Source organism: Vipera ursinii (assembly GCF_947247035.1).
Source record: "Vipera ursinii genome assembly, chromosome: 3".
In the NCBI taxonomy this organism is placed as follows: domain Eukaryota; kingdom Metazoa; phylum Chordata; class Lepidosauria; order Squamata; family Viperidae; genus Vipera; species Vipera ursinii.
In genome coordinates, this window is record NC_139516.1 from 176,609,776 (window position 1) to 176,625,275 (window position 15,500).

At 36.0% G+C, this 15,500-nt stretch overlaps 1 protein-coding gene across 1 annotated transcript; it reads right to left on the reverse strand.

Annotated features, from left to right (window-relative positions):
* Positions 1-574: 574 nt before the first annotated feature.
* Positions 575-14,855, reverse strand: GGH (gamma-glutamyl hydrolase). The gene is made up of 9 exons (XM_083361228.1): positions 14,683-14,855; positions 8,360-8,471; positions 7,409-7,459; positions 6,692-6,776; positions 5,842-5,980; positions 4,338-4,444; positions 3,155-3,242; positions 1,800-1,937; positions 575-1,233 (listed from the first exon to the last, which is right to left on the reverse strand). The coding sequence occupies exons 1-9, from the start codon at positions 14,795-14,797 to the stop codon at positions 1,112-1,114; spliced, it is 957 nt and encodes a 318-aa protein (XP_083217354.1). The 5' UTR covers positions 14,798-14,855; the 3' UTR covers positions 575-1,111.
* Positions 14,856-15,500: the final 645 nt, after the last annotated feature.

Sequence of the window (15,500 nt, forward strand, 5' to 3'; positions counted from 1 at the left end):
TGTGTAATAATAATAATAAACCTGTAGAAGACATATCAGTGAATTTATGGCAGATAGTTTCTTTAAAAAAAAGAGCAAAATCATTTTTGTGCTACATTATTCCAAGAAAGATGTATCAAAGAAGGGGATCTCAAAAAAGGGATTAAAAAATACAACATTGTTTGGGTGGCTGATGATGTGTACTCCAAACACTAAAACAACATGCTAGGATACAGAGACATATAAGGAAAGGAAAGGACTTGATGGCAATTGGCAGGTTGAAGATATGAGATTAAAAAGTCATTCCAGCGGGAGGCTCGGAATGTGGAAAACTGTCTCCTTTCTGTGTCCAAGGAGAAACTTTGTCTCTTGTTCAAGAATGGGTTACCTGAGAATTTTTTTATATCAAGCTGTTTCTTAAAAGACAGAAACATTTGTAGTAGATGTTCTTTGACCAAAGGGAAAAGTCGTCACTCCCATTCACATGGAGTGCATCTTCTTCAACTTTTCCCATTAAATAAGTTTTAAACAAACACAAATAGTTAAGTGAAATTTCTCAGCCACACAAATAAAATATGTACAGTCAAGGCAGACATAGTCTAAAGATAAAATCCATATAATGCTAGAGTTTTTTACCAATTTCAGATATGATAAAGACCAGAGCAATGACAGTTCTACTGAGGGTCAGGCAAACCCTCCTGCAGACCTTGTCCCCTCTTCTCCAGGCATGTAATAATATGCAATGGTAACTGAAGTCTGTGTGATTTACTGTAACCCCCAAACCAACAAGTGCTGCTCCATTCCTATTTATTTAACCTATAAGGGAGTCATATCCTTTGTGCTTGAATTGAACAGTTATTGGGGACACTTAGAACTATTCCTGCACAAGGTTCATGTAATTCAGGTTTTTCACAACAAGCTTTTTAGTCTCAACCTGATGCAAAAGCTTTTCCCAAATTCACTTTGGAACATAAGGAGTGATTCTACAGAAAGGAATGGAAAGGATAAGTTCTACAAAGAGCTACACACAATCTGAATTTTTTGCTTCTACAGTACAAATACACTATTTCAATTTAAACAGAAGGCTTAAACCATTTTAAAATCCACTTATGTTCTTCTTCAGGATGGAAATTTAATCAAAAAAGTAAACCTGATCAAAAGATGAAAAGGTCCCAGTGAAAACAGGATTAAAATTATAAATCAGTGCATCAATCTCAGCCTTTTTGCTCGAAAAATGGTGATTGCTCTTCCGGGCTGCAAAATATTGGAGATATATGAATTATTTCACATTATCATCTTGTGCAATCCCAATTCTTTTGTTAACATTATGCTTAATGCTAAATATAATCCAGAAACGTCCAGAGTATTACAGTTTAGAATATTTAAAACTCTTTTTTCTTTCAACCTTCCCTGCCTGTAGGTTTTTCTGAATCACCATATTTAAAGGGGAAATTTATTTGGCTGAAATTAGCATTGAAAAATTGGTAAAATCTCAGCTTCATAGTGGGTAAAAGGTAGATGGCCTTTTCACAAAAGACAAGCAGCTGGTCAGACGTTATTGTGGAATAAGTCTTTTGAGCTCAGTGCAGTTGAAGTAAGAGTAAAATTTTCAATATTGCAGCCTGAATATCTAGCCATTTAGTCTAGTAATAAAAATACAATCTTTAAAATATGCTTCATTGTCAACAAATATTCCATTAATATGAATTTCATATTTGCAGCATAAACAATGGCAAAACATAATGATGCTTGTCTTTTCACTCTCTTTTTTAAAGAAATGTTTCATCATTTCCACCCATATTCCTTACTAAGATACATACCTTCATTGACAAAGAAGTCAGCTAGGAAAAATGTTACTTTCATAGATGCTGAGGAATGTGGAATGCCAGTTGAATTTTTCCATTCAAATGGATTTTTTTCTGGATGCCACTGGACACCATAAATAGGGTAACTGTAAGCTACAAAAACAGAATACCCTTAACGATCAAAGAACAGTTGAACACCAAAATTACCCTCTATCATCTCCAGAGAGAGTTATTTGAGGATCTTGAAACTAAGATTGCTTGATGGCAAGATGTGAAGCATATAAATTTAATAAATAAAACTTAATCAATCAATCAATAGGAACAAAGAGCAGACTCTCAAAATTATCAACCAATGTACTGCTCAATAAATTTTCAAAAATTAACAGTCTGTGTTGTCAAAATGGATACAATGAAGTGGATTCTTATTACAGAAGCTTTCGTGACAATCTCTCTTTTCAGTCTTGATAGAAAAGACTAACAGGACTACTCTTTGAAAATAAGAATACAGACCAGAGACCACTGTGCCATCTATTCCAGTATTGTCTGTTTTGCCAGTAGCTTCTCTGCTCACTTGATCACTTGAACTATGATCATTTTTAAACTAAAAAGTTAAAAGTTAGTGTTCTATTGCTAAATTATGGTCCTGTTGAGCATAGAGCTTTCAACAACTCTTTTAAAAGGGCAATTAAGAAATAGTAACAAATATTACTAATTAAACTAATTAAACTAACATAAATTAACAAGGCAATAATTCCAATTTGATAACACTCTTTCATCTACCAATAATCTGAATGCTAAAGAATAATATACTACCACTGAATATAAGAACATTTGCAACTGTCTTCTTGGTGAAGTACAATTTATATTAACTTCCACCAATATAAGCATAAGAGCATGATGAGAGTTTTAGTTAGACACATCTGAAAGTATATAAATCAGGGAGAACAGATGATGGCCACAGAAAATTTCAGAGTCATGTTTTCTTTAGCCCTCCTATGTCCTCCACTAATGGAAAATCTATAAAATAATATCATTCTGTTGCATGTTTTCTAATTCTCCTTTGTTTTCTTTGTAGAAATAGAACAGTAGAATGCAATGACCTCACAATACACACCTTGCAGTTTTAAATATATGAGGAAAAGATAGAGGCAGAATGACATCTGGAATCCATCTTATATTATTTGAACAAATGATATTTTCTCTCCTGCTTCTTTACTGTGACCACAGCAGTTTCTAGAGATGTTTTGAAGATGGTAGAAAAGAAAGAGAAAACCTATTCTACCATTTTGTCAGTGCAAAAACTTCACTAGATTTCACCAATAGGCTACAATTTTTAGTTGTAGATAGCATTTAGAGGCTAATTTGATTACCTTCCATGGTAGATACGAACTCCACATTATGAAAATTAGTTGTTAAAATCTTATAAAAGTTGCGCAGTTTCTCATTTTTTGTGTAATTCTGTAAAAAAAAGGTAACCATGATTTAAACTAGTTTTTAAAAGTGGACATTTTTATCTGCATCATTTTATTAAGGATAAGCCAATAGAACAATTTCTCTCTGGTGCCCAACTGGATCCCTTCTTCAACTTTGCACCATTAGAACTTATTCAGTCCAAATTCCTAAGTTTGGCCCTTCACCCACCCTAATGTGTCTGTAATGCACCTTGAGACCAGAGACAGGTCTCATGAAAGTAGAGGCTAGAGTGTAAGCAATCATACTCAACTGCTGGGTAGACTACTATTTCTCCCTCTTGATCTTGCTCAAATAACTATGAGGTATGATTTTCAGTTCATATGGGGGGAAAAACCAGTGACAACTAAAATATCATCTTTGGGATTCTTTCCTTCTGTTCAGCATGGGACATGATCAGGCCAAAGTTCTCATTATACAGCATTTATCAGATGCAGAGTACTAATTGGACCTAGCCAGGTTCCCAACCGTTATCAACAATGAGTGTAATAGGTACCCTACCTCCCCCAAAGCATACTTAACTAATCTTTAAGTACCTAACCACTTAAGGGCCTTTACTCTGACACAATGTCAGGGTTCCCCTCAGCTGTACTTGAAAACTAATACAAGAAGATTCCTTACCCAGAAAGATAATGTTTCTGTCACATTGGACATGTAGAAACTACAGAACATGTACTTCTACAGTACTTATATTACAGTGATATTCATACTAGCCTCATTTCACCATTATTGCATACATATCCAGGATACAAGACAATTCTACATCCCCCTGCTTTCTCAGATACCAATCCTGATACAATATACAATGGTGCCAGATTCTGCACACTTAAAATTATGTAAAACGTATGCCACAAATCAGTTTTAATGAGCAGATAGACCATTATTATAGAGTATATTGTATTATGATAGATTGACTTTGCCAGGCTTTTTTTATGCCCATTTATTGCTGCTACCCCTCATTTTAGACTTTTTTAGATTTTTGTATGTAATTTTATTTTTGCATTTTATATTTTTTATGCTTTTAAATTTCTTGTGCCCCACCCTCCTTATGCTGGTCTTTGACCATAATTGACAAGAAATTACCTGCATGGATAGGCTCCAGAAATGAAAGTGTGAAGATACAGGCTCTGAAGCTAACAGTTCATATATCTCTTCAGGAAAATCCTGGAACATCTTACTGTGGTTTGAAGCTTATCCCAAAAGCAAAACAAAATGAAACACCAGTCATCAGCATCAAGAAAAGCAATAATTAGGTTCAAATTCTAGGCTAGGCTACGTGCCACAATTTGTAAACCATAGTCGTTATGTTCACCAACTTGCCAAGTCAAAATGCAATATCTCACCCTATGCTTTACTGAGTTGTGTCAACCAATATTGCCAACTGACTGCAGGGCACTCTTTTGTTTGCTCAGATTTGGACTGCACACCTAAGCCAGGCCTCTGTCCTTCATAAGCAGATGGCCACTTAACCTTACTGCTGCAAACATTTGTGTCAAATGCTTGATTATGCCCAGCAGCCAATCCAGAGGAACTTATATGACATGCTTACATATGAAGATAGTGATAGATAATGAAAGATAGATAATGAGAGCCTGAATGGGACTTATGCTTAAGTTTCTTATGCTTCATTCAGGTTTTATACACTGAAAGTATTAGTGTCATGATTATATTATCCCGCGTGCCGCGTAACAGAGTGAGCACCTGTTACTCGTCCCAGCTTCTGCCAACCTAGCAGTTCGAAAGCACGTAAAAATGCAAGTAGAAAAATAGGGACCACTACGGTGGGAAGGTAACAGCGTTCCGTGCGCCTTTGGCGTCTAGTCATGCTGGCCACATGACCACGGAGACGTCCTTGGACAAGCGCTGGCTCTTCGGCTTTGAAACGGAGATGAGCACCGGCCCCTAGAGTCGGAAACGACTAGCACGCATGTGCGGGGGAACCTTTACCTTTACCTTATATATTGTCTTTAACATATATTTTAAAACAATTCCTTATAAACAGCTTTTAAATTTAATCAAGAAAATGACAGCCCATATATTTCTGAAGAAATGAGTATCACAACACTAGGGAGCTAGGAATTACATTGCATTGTTCCTAACTCAGTACTGCTGTCATTAGATAGAATGTGCAATATAAGTGCCTTTTTCCTCTTTCTATTCTGAACAAGCAGAAACTTCTGTTACTATAGCGAAAAGAGATTATCAGCATTGAGGTTGACTACTTTTGGGTTGCACTAGATTTGGACCAGATCTTCAGGAGTTAGCCACAAGATAGAGGCAGAAAGTCACTGCTACCCCCACCCACAAATATACCCTTGTCTTCTTTACCACTGAAAATGCTACATTATTAGGAAGAACTACTGAATATCCTGAGCTCTGTCAAGAATTCTTATTGCATTTCTATTACAAAGAGCTGAGAAAACGCAGCTATTCTGTTCACCTTCATAGGGAAAAAAGTTAACTGTCCTGTGTCATGCATTCCTCAAACTACTACTTCATTGAGCTTCAGAATTCATTAATACATCAATTCTATGATCCCCAGCAGAATTTAGACATGTTCTATTGGCTAAAACTTGTGAATTTTCACCTTGAGTAAAATTCAGTGGCATTGTAAAGCCATTTGTATTTGTCCGGATGAGTAAGTTTTCTCCACTCGTGAGATAGGTGAGCAACTGGTGTCCCAGGCATGTCCCCCAAATGGGAAAATAATCTTCTCTGTCATTGGCCTAGAAAATGGCAATGGAAAAAAATGCCTACATCAATACACAAAACCTAGACTAGTCACTAAATGTTTTGAATTATAACATCCATCAATCCCTATCAGCAATCATCACATTAGAACTATATTTGACCTCCAAAACCATCCAGGTAGGAAATCCTTCATTCTCCATTATAATGACAAAGCAGCCTAGACATGAAGGAAAATATTTTGCCTTGAGCAACTAGAGGAAAGAGGGGATATAAATCAAGCAAACAAGCAAAATTAAATTAACACAACTGTAGCTTTGAGAACAGAGTTGATGATTGTGGGCAATCATTCCACAAGTAGGTTTTGTTAATTGAATTGACATATTTTCTTTTCAGTCGTTTCTAATTAGCAGGAACATAAGCAATTATTCACCCAATTCCTGCATGCAGTGTTCTGTTCAGTGATTAAACTAATACAGACTAAAAAGAGGCTATGGACAAAGAGAATATAATATGACGTTTTACAATATTAGGATTTATTTTTGAAATGCATCTATCAGAACTATTTAATTTACATGTATCACACACTCATCAAGATAATCCTGTTTTACATCATAAATATATCAGTTGAAGCCTACACACCTCTATTGACAAAGTTATGTAAGCTGAAAATTGTGTAAACATGAATCACCTACAGCATTCATGTCTCAAACGTTAATGCAGGTTGATTTGAATGCAGGAACACTTACCTCTAATGCTTTTTTATAGAATATTTTAGCCACTCTGGAAAATTCAGAAGTTTTAAGATCAACACCACCTCCTGGAAAAAGTATTCTAAGAAAACATGGTTACAACAATTTTATTATCAAGAACAAAATCCCTGCTGATCTCAGTTGAATGAGGGTATGAAGGAAGAAGTTTTAAGATATACAACAGACTACCAGTAAGTGCAACTTAAGCTTTAGTTCAGCTTCTTTTTCAATAACTCTACAGTTTCAAGTTTACTGCTCTAAAAGACCAGTGTCTAACAAGATCTTCACAGTTCTAGTCTGCACTTACTTTAAAGGCAGACGAGATTATTTTTCAGGAGCAATCAATGTTACATTTATTAAAAGAGCCAGGAAAACAGATGAACCACCATTCTGGACATAATTTAGCTTTGGGCTAAGCAACATTCAGTCCTTCAGAGATCACAATTCCAAACTCCCTGCATCATTAAATTGTTGCTAAAGGCTCACTGATATAATCCTATTTGTATTTCTACAATTTATTACTCTCAGTAATTTTTTTATTTATCAAGTACTTTACAAATTTTATCAGCATCTTCCTTATAAGGTAGACTATTCTCCATAATATTCATCTTATGATTTTTCCTGGCTGGGAACTAAGATCAAAATCTTCAGAATCATTTTGATATCCTGATGCTCCTTACTACTGCATGATAATTAACATACTGGTATACTTACCCATTTATAGAATGGAATATCTCATCATACTCTTCATTGGAATGATTCAATCTATAATAATTTACAATGAAACATTCTACCATAAGTATGTATTATTCCAATGTCAGATTTTAATTGTCTTAGTCACTAAATGCCAATAAAATTCATCTTTAGTAACACCTGAATATAATATAAACTTTATAAGAGTCAACTACCCCAAATAAAGTTTACTATCCTTCTCATAGCAGATTTATTAGAAAATGAAATGAACTACACATATGGATTATGATGGGGGAAGCCTGAATTCAAATTGATCACTGAATCACCTAGGGATACTAATGATTTTTTACTGGCATTGTAATTTTTAATGGGATTATTGTGAGGGCAATGTTTTCCTCCCAGAACCTTAAGGCAGCATATATGACTGGTCCTGGATTTTCCATCTTATCTTCAGAACAATCTCAGAGATAATGATTAATCCCAGTGATTTTCTTGGGGTGGGTGAATATATTTATATCCTTTTGTTTAGGAGCTTAAAGCAGTGTGCATTGCTCTCAATCCTCCATTCTTCTACACAACAATCCTGTGAGGACAGCTGAACCAAGAGGAGTGAGCTTCCATGCTTGAGGTGGACTTGTACATGGATTTTCCCTATCCTAGTCCACAATCTAGTTTCTGAGTAGCAGATATCCCCATTCCTAGTTCAAGACTCTAATTACTACATATGACATCATATGTGAGAGCAATCACATCAAGAAAATATTATTTAATTCCAGCCCTGAAGACCGACATTATAGCTCTTAAGCAGCTTATTCACAACAGCTGCCTTTAATTCTCCAACACTGAATATTAAATCCTAAGTAAGTTTCTGTGCGACAATATTCAGTATCACATGACATCTTGAAGATAAATTTAATTATATGTTTGTTATGACTGGCATATCATGTGAGCATGTAGTTGTTAGCAGCTTACCTTACTGGTACTACTCTTGCTCCAGCTGATTCAATGAATTTCACATAAGAAGCAGCAATATAAGAACTTCCAAACTTTTGAAAATTTCCAAAAGTTTCCTGAGCTAAAATTCCTAAACCATCCAGAAAAAGAGACAATATATATTATATATTTGTGCCATTCTAAGACTAGTACATAGAGGCTGATGATAAAATAGCAGAACTATACTAATTGATATATTTCATAGTATTCAATAATTTCCTGAATCCTTTCAAGAATAAATCTAAGACAGCATCACATGTTGTCATTGTGCAATAGAAAACTCTCATATTTCTACAGAGAATTGAGGACATGTCCATATCTGGAGCTATTTGACAAAGCCAAATCATTATAATTTGCTATTCAAAACAGCATTTTAGTGAAATTATGCAAAATCAAGAAAGTGACAAAAAGATAAACACATCTTACCCTGAAACTTTCCATATGAGAAATGTGAAATGGCCTTAACAAAAACAATATGAATCTATAATGCACATACATCAAATTATTTCTTTTAGAGGTGAACAGTAGAATACATAGCATAAAAAATGGGCCATTTTAAGGTACGTGTTTCCTGCTGTGATTCAGGTTTCAGCTTGGTGCTTTTCAAATCCTAAAGGGGAAAACAACTCAAGAAGCTTGGGAAATTTTGAAAAGTGAGATAATAAAGGCCCAGTCTAGTACAATACCAACAAAGAAGAAAAATAACAGCTCTCAAAAGAAACCAGCATGGCTGCATAAAGAACTCTCTGATAAATTGAAAGATAAAAAGGACAAGTATAAGAATTGGAAAGAGGGGCACATAAGTAAATCAGAATATCAGCAAATAGCCCGTGCCTGCAAAGATGAAGTGAGGAAAGCTAAGGCTCAAAATGAACTAAGGCTTGCGACCAAAGTCAAAAATAACAAAAAAAACTTCTTTCAACATATAAAAAACAAGAAAAAAGTTAAGGAAATGATTGGTCCATTAGTGGGGGAAAGTGGCAAGAAGGTGACAAGCAACAGGGAGAAAGCAGAACTATTTAATTCGTTTTTTGCATCTGTCTTTACACAAAGGGAAAAAAACAGTCCAACCTACCCAAACCAGTGCCATAAAAAACAGAATAGAAACGCAAGTTAAGATAGGCAAGAAAATGGTAAGTGAGCACCTGTCCAGCCTAGACGAGTTCAAATCACCAGGACCAGATGGATTACACCCCAAGGTTCTCAAGGAACTGGCAGACGTGATCTCAGAACCACTGAACTATATTTTTCAAAGATCCTGGAGCACTGGGGAACTACCAGAGGACTGGAAGAGAGCTGATGTAGTTCCCATCTTCAAAAAGGGAAAAAAATAGATCCAGGAAACTACAGACCTATCAGTCTGACCTCAATACCTGGGAAGATTCTGGAAAAGATAATCAAACAACAAATCAGCGAACACCTTGATGCAAACAAAGTCATCACTAAAAGTCAACATGGGTTTGTCAAAAACAGATCATGCCAGACAAATCTTATTACATTCTTTGACCAAGTGACAAAATTAGTGGACCAGGGGAACGCTGTAGATATAATTTACTTGGACTTCAGTAAGGCATTTGTTAAAGTAGATCACAACCTACTACTTGATAAGATAGAAAAAGGTGGGTTAGATAGCATTACCACCAGATGGATTCGTAGCTGGCTGACAGGCCGTACTCAGCGTGTGGTCCTCAATGGAACCGCATCTACATGGAAGGAAGTGTGTAGTGGGGTGCCCCAGGGCTCTGTTCTGGGCCCAGTGCTCTTCAATATCTTCATTAATAATTTGGATGAGGGGATAGATGGGGAACTCATCAAATTTGCAGACAACACCAAGCTGGCAGGAATAGCCGATACTCCAGAAGATAGGCTTAAGATACAGAAGGATCTGGACAGACTCGAACACTGGGCACTATCTAACAAAATGAAAAAAGTAAGGTTCTACATTTAGGCAGGAAAAATCAAATGCATAGGTATAGTATAGGTGGTACCTTGCTCAATAGTAGTAACTGTGAGAGGGATCTCGGAGTCTTAGTAGACAATCACTTCAATATGAGCCAGCAGTGTGCTGCAGCTGCCAAAAAAGCCAACACAGTGCTAGGCTGCATTAACAGAGGGATAGAATCAAGATCAAGTGAAGTACTAATACCACTTTACAATGCTTTGGTAAGGCCACACCTGGAATACTGCATCCAGTTTTGGTCACCACGATGTAAAAAAGATGTTGAGACTCTAGAAAGGGTACAGAGAAGAGCAACAAAGATGATTAGGGGGCTGGAGGCTAAAACATATAGGGAACGGTTGCTGGAATTGGGTATGTGTAGTTTAATGAAGAGAAGGGTGAGGGGTGACATGATAGCAGTGTTCCAATATCTCAGGGGCTACCACAAAGAAGAGGGAGTCAAGCTATTCTCCAAAGCACCTGAAAGCAGGACAAGAAGCAACGGATGGAAACTAGTCAAGGAGAGAAGCAATCTAGAACTAAGGAGAAACTTCCTGACAGTTAGAACAATTAACCAGTGGAACAACCTGCCTCCAGAGGTGGTGAATGCTCCAACACTGGAGGTTTTTAAGAAGAGACTGGACAGCCATTTGCCTGAAATGGTATAGGGTTTCCTGCCTTAGCAGGGGGTTGGACTAGATGACCTCTAAGGTCCCTTCCAACTTTATATTATTATTATTATTATTATTATTATTATTATTATTATTATTATTATTATTATTATATTATTATTATTATTATTATTATTATATTATTATTATTATTATTGTTGTTGTTGTTGCTGTTGTTGTTGTTATTATTATTATTATTATTAATATTATTAAATCTTTTGGACTACAGCTTTTAATTTCCAGCCAGGATGATCATTTGGGTCATGCTGATTGGAGTTCTAGAAACTTTGGCCAGACCACTTGGTTGCCATAAACTTTTAAATATTTTTAGAAATCCAGCTTGTTAAAATATGAAATGCCTTTATTTTTGACTAGCTTTGCTCTTCAAAATTTAGTACAAAGAAAGCAAATTTCACTAATTATTATTTCACCATTTGGTACATGTTTGCTATATTGCTACTAAGAAAGAAATTGGACATTCTCATTTTTTTTTACTTAGGGTGCATGCCAGAACAAGGTGAAATCTTTTCAATATTTTCCAGTAAATTATGCAATGTCACAGCATTATCCATTGCACAACCCTTAGAAAAGTCATCTGCTCAAAACATTCTGATATATCAACTCAACAGCCTTCACTAAATGCTGGATCTGACAACACAACTTCATTCCAAGATTTCAGTGACACAGTAAAGAGGAAATAAAGCAACAACTTTAAATAGGAACAGATTAAAATCACTAACAATTTAATAAATCCACTTTAATCTGATACAGATAGTCCTCAACTTTTGACCACAATTGAGCCCCAAATTTCTGTTGCTAAATGAGACAGTTAAGTGAGTTTTGCCCCATTTTATGATCTTTTTTGCCATAGCTTTTAAGCGAATCACAGTAATTTTTAAGTTAGTAACACAGCTGTTATAAGTGAATCTGGCTTCCTCATTGACTTCGCTTGTCAGAAGGTCACAAAAGATGATCACATGACTCTGGGACACTGCAAATGTCATAAATATGAGTCAGTTGCCAAGTGTCTGAATTTTGATCATGTGATCAAAATGGGGATGCTGCAGTGGGGATGCTGTAATGGTCATAAGTGTGAAAAATGGTTATAAGTCACTTTTTCCAGTGCCATTGTAACTTTGAACGGTCATTAAAGGACTATCTGTACTAAGTCAGTCAAGGACTATTGTAAGTCAAGGATTATCTGTACTAAAAATCAACAGCATATAATAGTTTTATTTAACTATTTATCTCTATCATATATTTGATGTCAATACAATAGGAGCCACTATAATAGATGTATTGACTACAACTTCCATAATTCTCAGATACTGTAGAATTATTGTAATTATAGTTCAAAATATCTGAAGGGCAGCAGGGTTATTTGTAGAAATATAATACAATACCAAAACAATTGATATTTTGTATTATGTTATGTTTTACAAAAAAACACTTTGTACTTGAACTCCAAAACATGATCGCTGAGCTTGGTGGTTTTCTTGCAGATGTTTCATTACCCATGCTAGATAACATCATCAGTGCTAGAAAGGTCTGGGGTTTGCTCTTATTTTTATATATTTTTATGTTAGTGGCTTGCCCTGTCAATGTTGATGGGCTGTTTCCTTGATTAGGCTGTTGTTTACTGTTAGCTTGTTTGTCTATGTCCTTCCTTTATTGGGGTATTGTTTACTTTTTGATTGTTGGTCTAGAGTTAATCTTGGTGTTAATCTCTGCTCATATGAGTGTTGATAGGAGGATGTTTACCCACCATAACCACCATAAGATTTTCATCCTTTCTTTTATAGCCTCATTCTATTTTTAGAGAAGGGTAGTGAACAGCTATCTTCTAAATGATGCCTAAATATATAACTTGCATTCTTCATTACTGCAAGCTGGACTACCAAGAATTATAAAACAGCAACACCTAAAAGACCATCTAGTATCAGATGTTTTTATTTCAGCAAAATCCACTGTAGCTAAAAACACATAAAGTCATCTAATCAAGCACAAAGTTCACAGACTTTTTTCACAGAATTTCACCAGGATCAGTCAGTGTCTGGGACTGACTGTTCACTGACATTTATAAATAAATATCTATGTAAGAATTGTCTGTCATTGATAAAGAGTTAATTTTCTCCAGAATCCCCAAAGTGAAGGAACTGACCAAGGCCAAAAGCAACTGTTCCAACAACTGAACAGCTCTTCAGATATATGAGCAATGCATATATAAACCCCAGTGAGTTGTTAAGGGTTTTTGTTACCAAATCAATGTCAGCTCTTGCCTGTTCTATAATAATGCTGTCTCTATTCAAAAAAAGCTTGGGTGACCATCCTGGTGTATTTCTCCTAGATAGATGAATAATAGAATTTGTACAAGCTTAAAATAATTATTTGCATAGACTCCAAATATTTCAGACTTTACATGAATCCTCTTGATCAAAACATGCAGTTTTGCCACATCATTTTCAAAACCTGCATAGCAGTAGTAATTGAGTTCTAATGATAACTAAAATACATTGAAGTAATAAACTTTTGGCTAAATTGGGTAGAGTTGTAGATCAATGTATAGCTGGTATGTGCCCATATATTTATTTCAGGCCTTTGGTTGCAAGTTGCAAATCTTAATTTGCCATTTATCACTATCCCATTGTGTTTCTTATCAGGATCCAAAAAAGCATTTGATGATGTAAAATTGAAAAGAAAATATCTGGACAATTTAATAATTTTGGATCAATTCAGTCAGATCAGTCCAAGTGCTTTCTCATTCTAGAAGGCAATGATTGGTATTATCTATTGAGTTCAGTTCTTTGTCATTTTTGCACATGCTTCACAACTTAGAGCAATCGAGTTATGTGCATTGCTACTCCAACTGTATCTGTGCCATCTCCCATTGCCTTTCCTTTCTACTATTCTTTCCAGCAGCAGCATCCTTTGTATAGAATAGTATCTGAGTATATACTCTAAATATTTCAATACGAGTGAATCTTTTATCACTCCAAGGAATTCTCAAGATTCAAGAATGAATCACAAATATTTCATTTCATGTTTATTATGTGTTTCATCTAAACTAACTATTTTAAAAAATAAAACTCATTATTCTAACCTATCTTCAACCACATTCGTCGGAGGTTATGTTCCCTTTTTTAAATATTGGCACAGCAGGGGAAAACAGGTAGAATAACAACACCTCCATCAAGTTATCCCATTCACGCCTTAGCACTTCTTCTGAGAAGCCAATATAACGGATTTCAGAGGGAGGAACAAATTTGCTAGCCGAAATAAGGATTAACTTTAAGGGCAACAAGGATTTCTTTCTGGTAACCAGTCAAGAGAAAAATCACAGTGAAGATTTAGAAAATGCTTCCATTTAAGCCACATAGCGACAACGAACATTATAAAAAGATCTATCTCCTCCTTCCTTCCTTCCTTCCTTCCTTCCTTCCTTCCTTCCTTCCTTCCTTCCTTCCCTCCCTCCCTCCCTCTCTCTCTCTCTCTCTCTCTCTCTCTCTCTCTCACACACACACACACACACACACACACACAAAACGTAAATGCCCATTCAGACACACAGACATACAGATAGACATTCATGCAGAAACGCCCCCTAATCTTTCTCTTTCGTAACACTGAACGAAGTCCTGGATGACTAACTGTCACCTTCGCTGCTCCTGCAATATGAACGCCCTTCTACTTACCAATAATCGGTCGCTCGTTCTCACTCCGCAGCACAAAGGAGACCGCGGAGCAGCAGCAGAAGGCGAGAAGGCCCCAAGTCCCACGAACTTGCAGCCCTCTCGTCATGGCTGGCATTCACCCAGATCTCTGCAACTCAGCTCAGTTGTCGAAATGAACCTTCTCTGCAAAAGAGCCCCAACACTCAGACGCCAGCGAGCTATTGCAACCCCGCCCACTCGTGATGTCTCTCCGCCGCCAATGGCAAGCTGGGAAATGTAGTCTAGAGCAAACCGGTCCTTTTTCCTTCCCTCTGAAAGTGTCAAGTTGTTATTTCTCAGTGAAAGTTGTTTTAAACGAAGAATAAATGAAAAAGATTTGTGTAGATGTTAGAGAGCGCCAAAAGACTTACTGGGGAATGGGTTTTTCTGCCGCTCAAGAAGTAAGTAAATTCTGTGAAAATTAAGGAAGTTCCAAACAACTATCCACAAAATTGTTTATATAAATGGCATTGAAATAGGTGACTTGATCATAGCTTAACTGTACAAGCATCGTCGGTCAATGGCTGCAACTAATAGAGTGCAGACTAATAAAAGTGGGCATACAAACAGAAAAGACTGATAAAATGAGCAGTAATAAGTAAAAGTAGTAAAGAGTAAAAGTAGTAATAAGTAATAAAAGGGTAGTATAAAGTTTAGCATAGATTCTTAAATTGGTTCTTACATGCAGTACAAGAATATGTGCATTACTTAGTACATTTAAATAGACTGCTCATTAATGTCCATAATGTGTAACCTATTTCTCAATAAGTTAAATTTAAATGAATGGGAAAAGGGGTCCC

Coding starts and splice junctions, on each gene's coding strand:
- GGH (XM_083361228.1), bottom strand. CDS start 14,797: ATGCCAGCCATGACGAGAGGGCTGCAAGTTCGTGGGACTTGGGGCCTT. Junction 7,460..8,359: donor GCAAGAGTAGTACCAGTAAG/GTAAGCTGCTAA, acceptor AAATTATTATAG/ATTGAATCATTCCAATGAAG. Junction 5,981..6,691: donor TCTATAAAAAAGCATTAGAG/GTAAGTGTTCCT, acceptor GCCATTTTCTAG/GCCAATGACAGAGAAGATTA.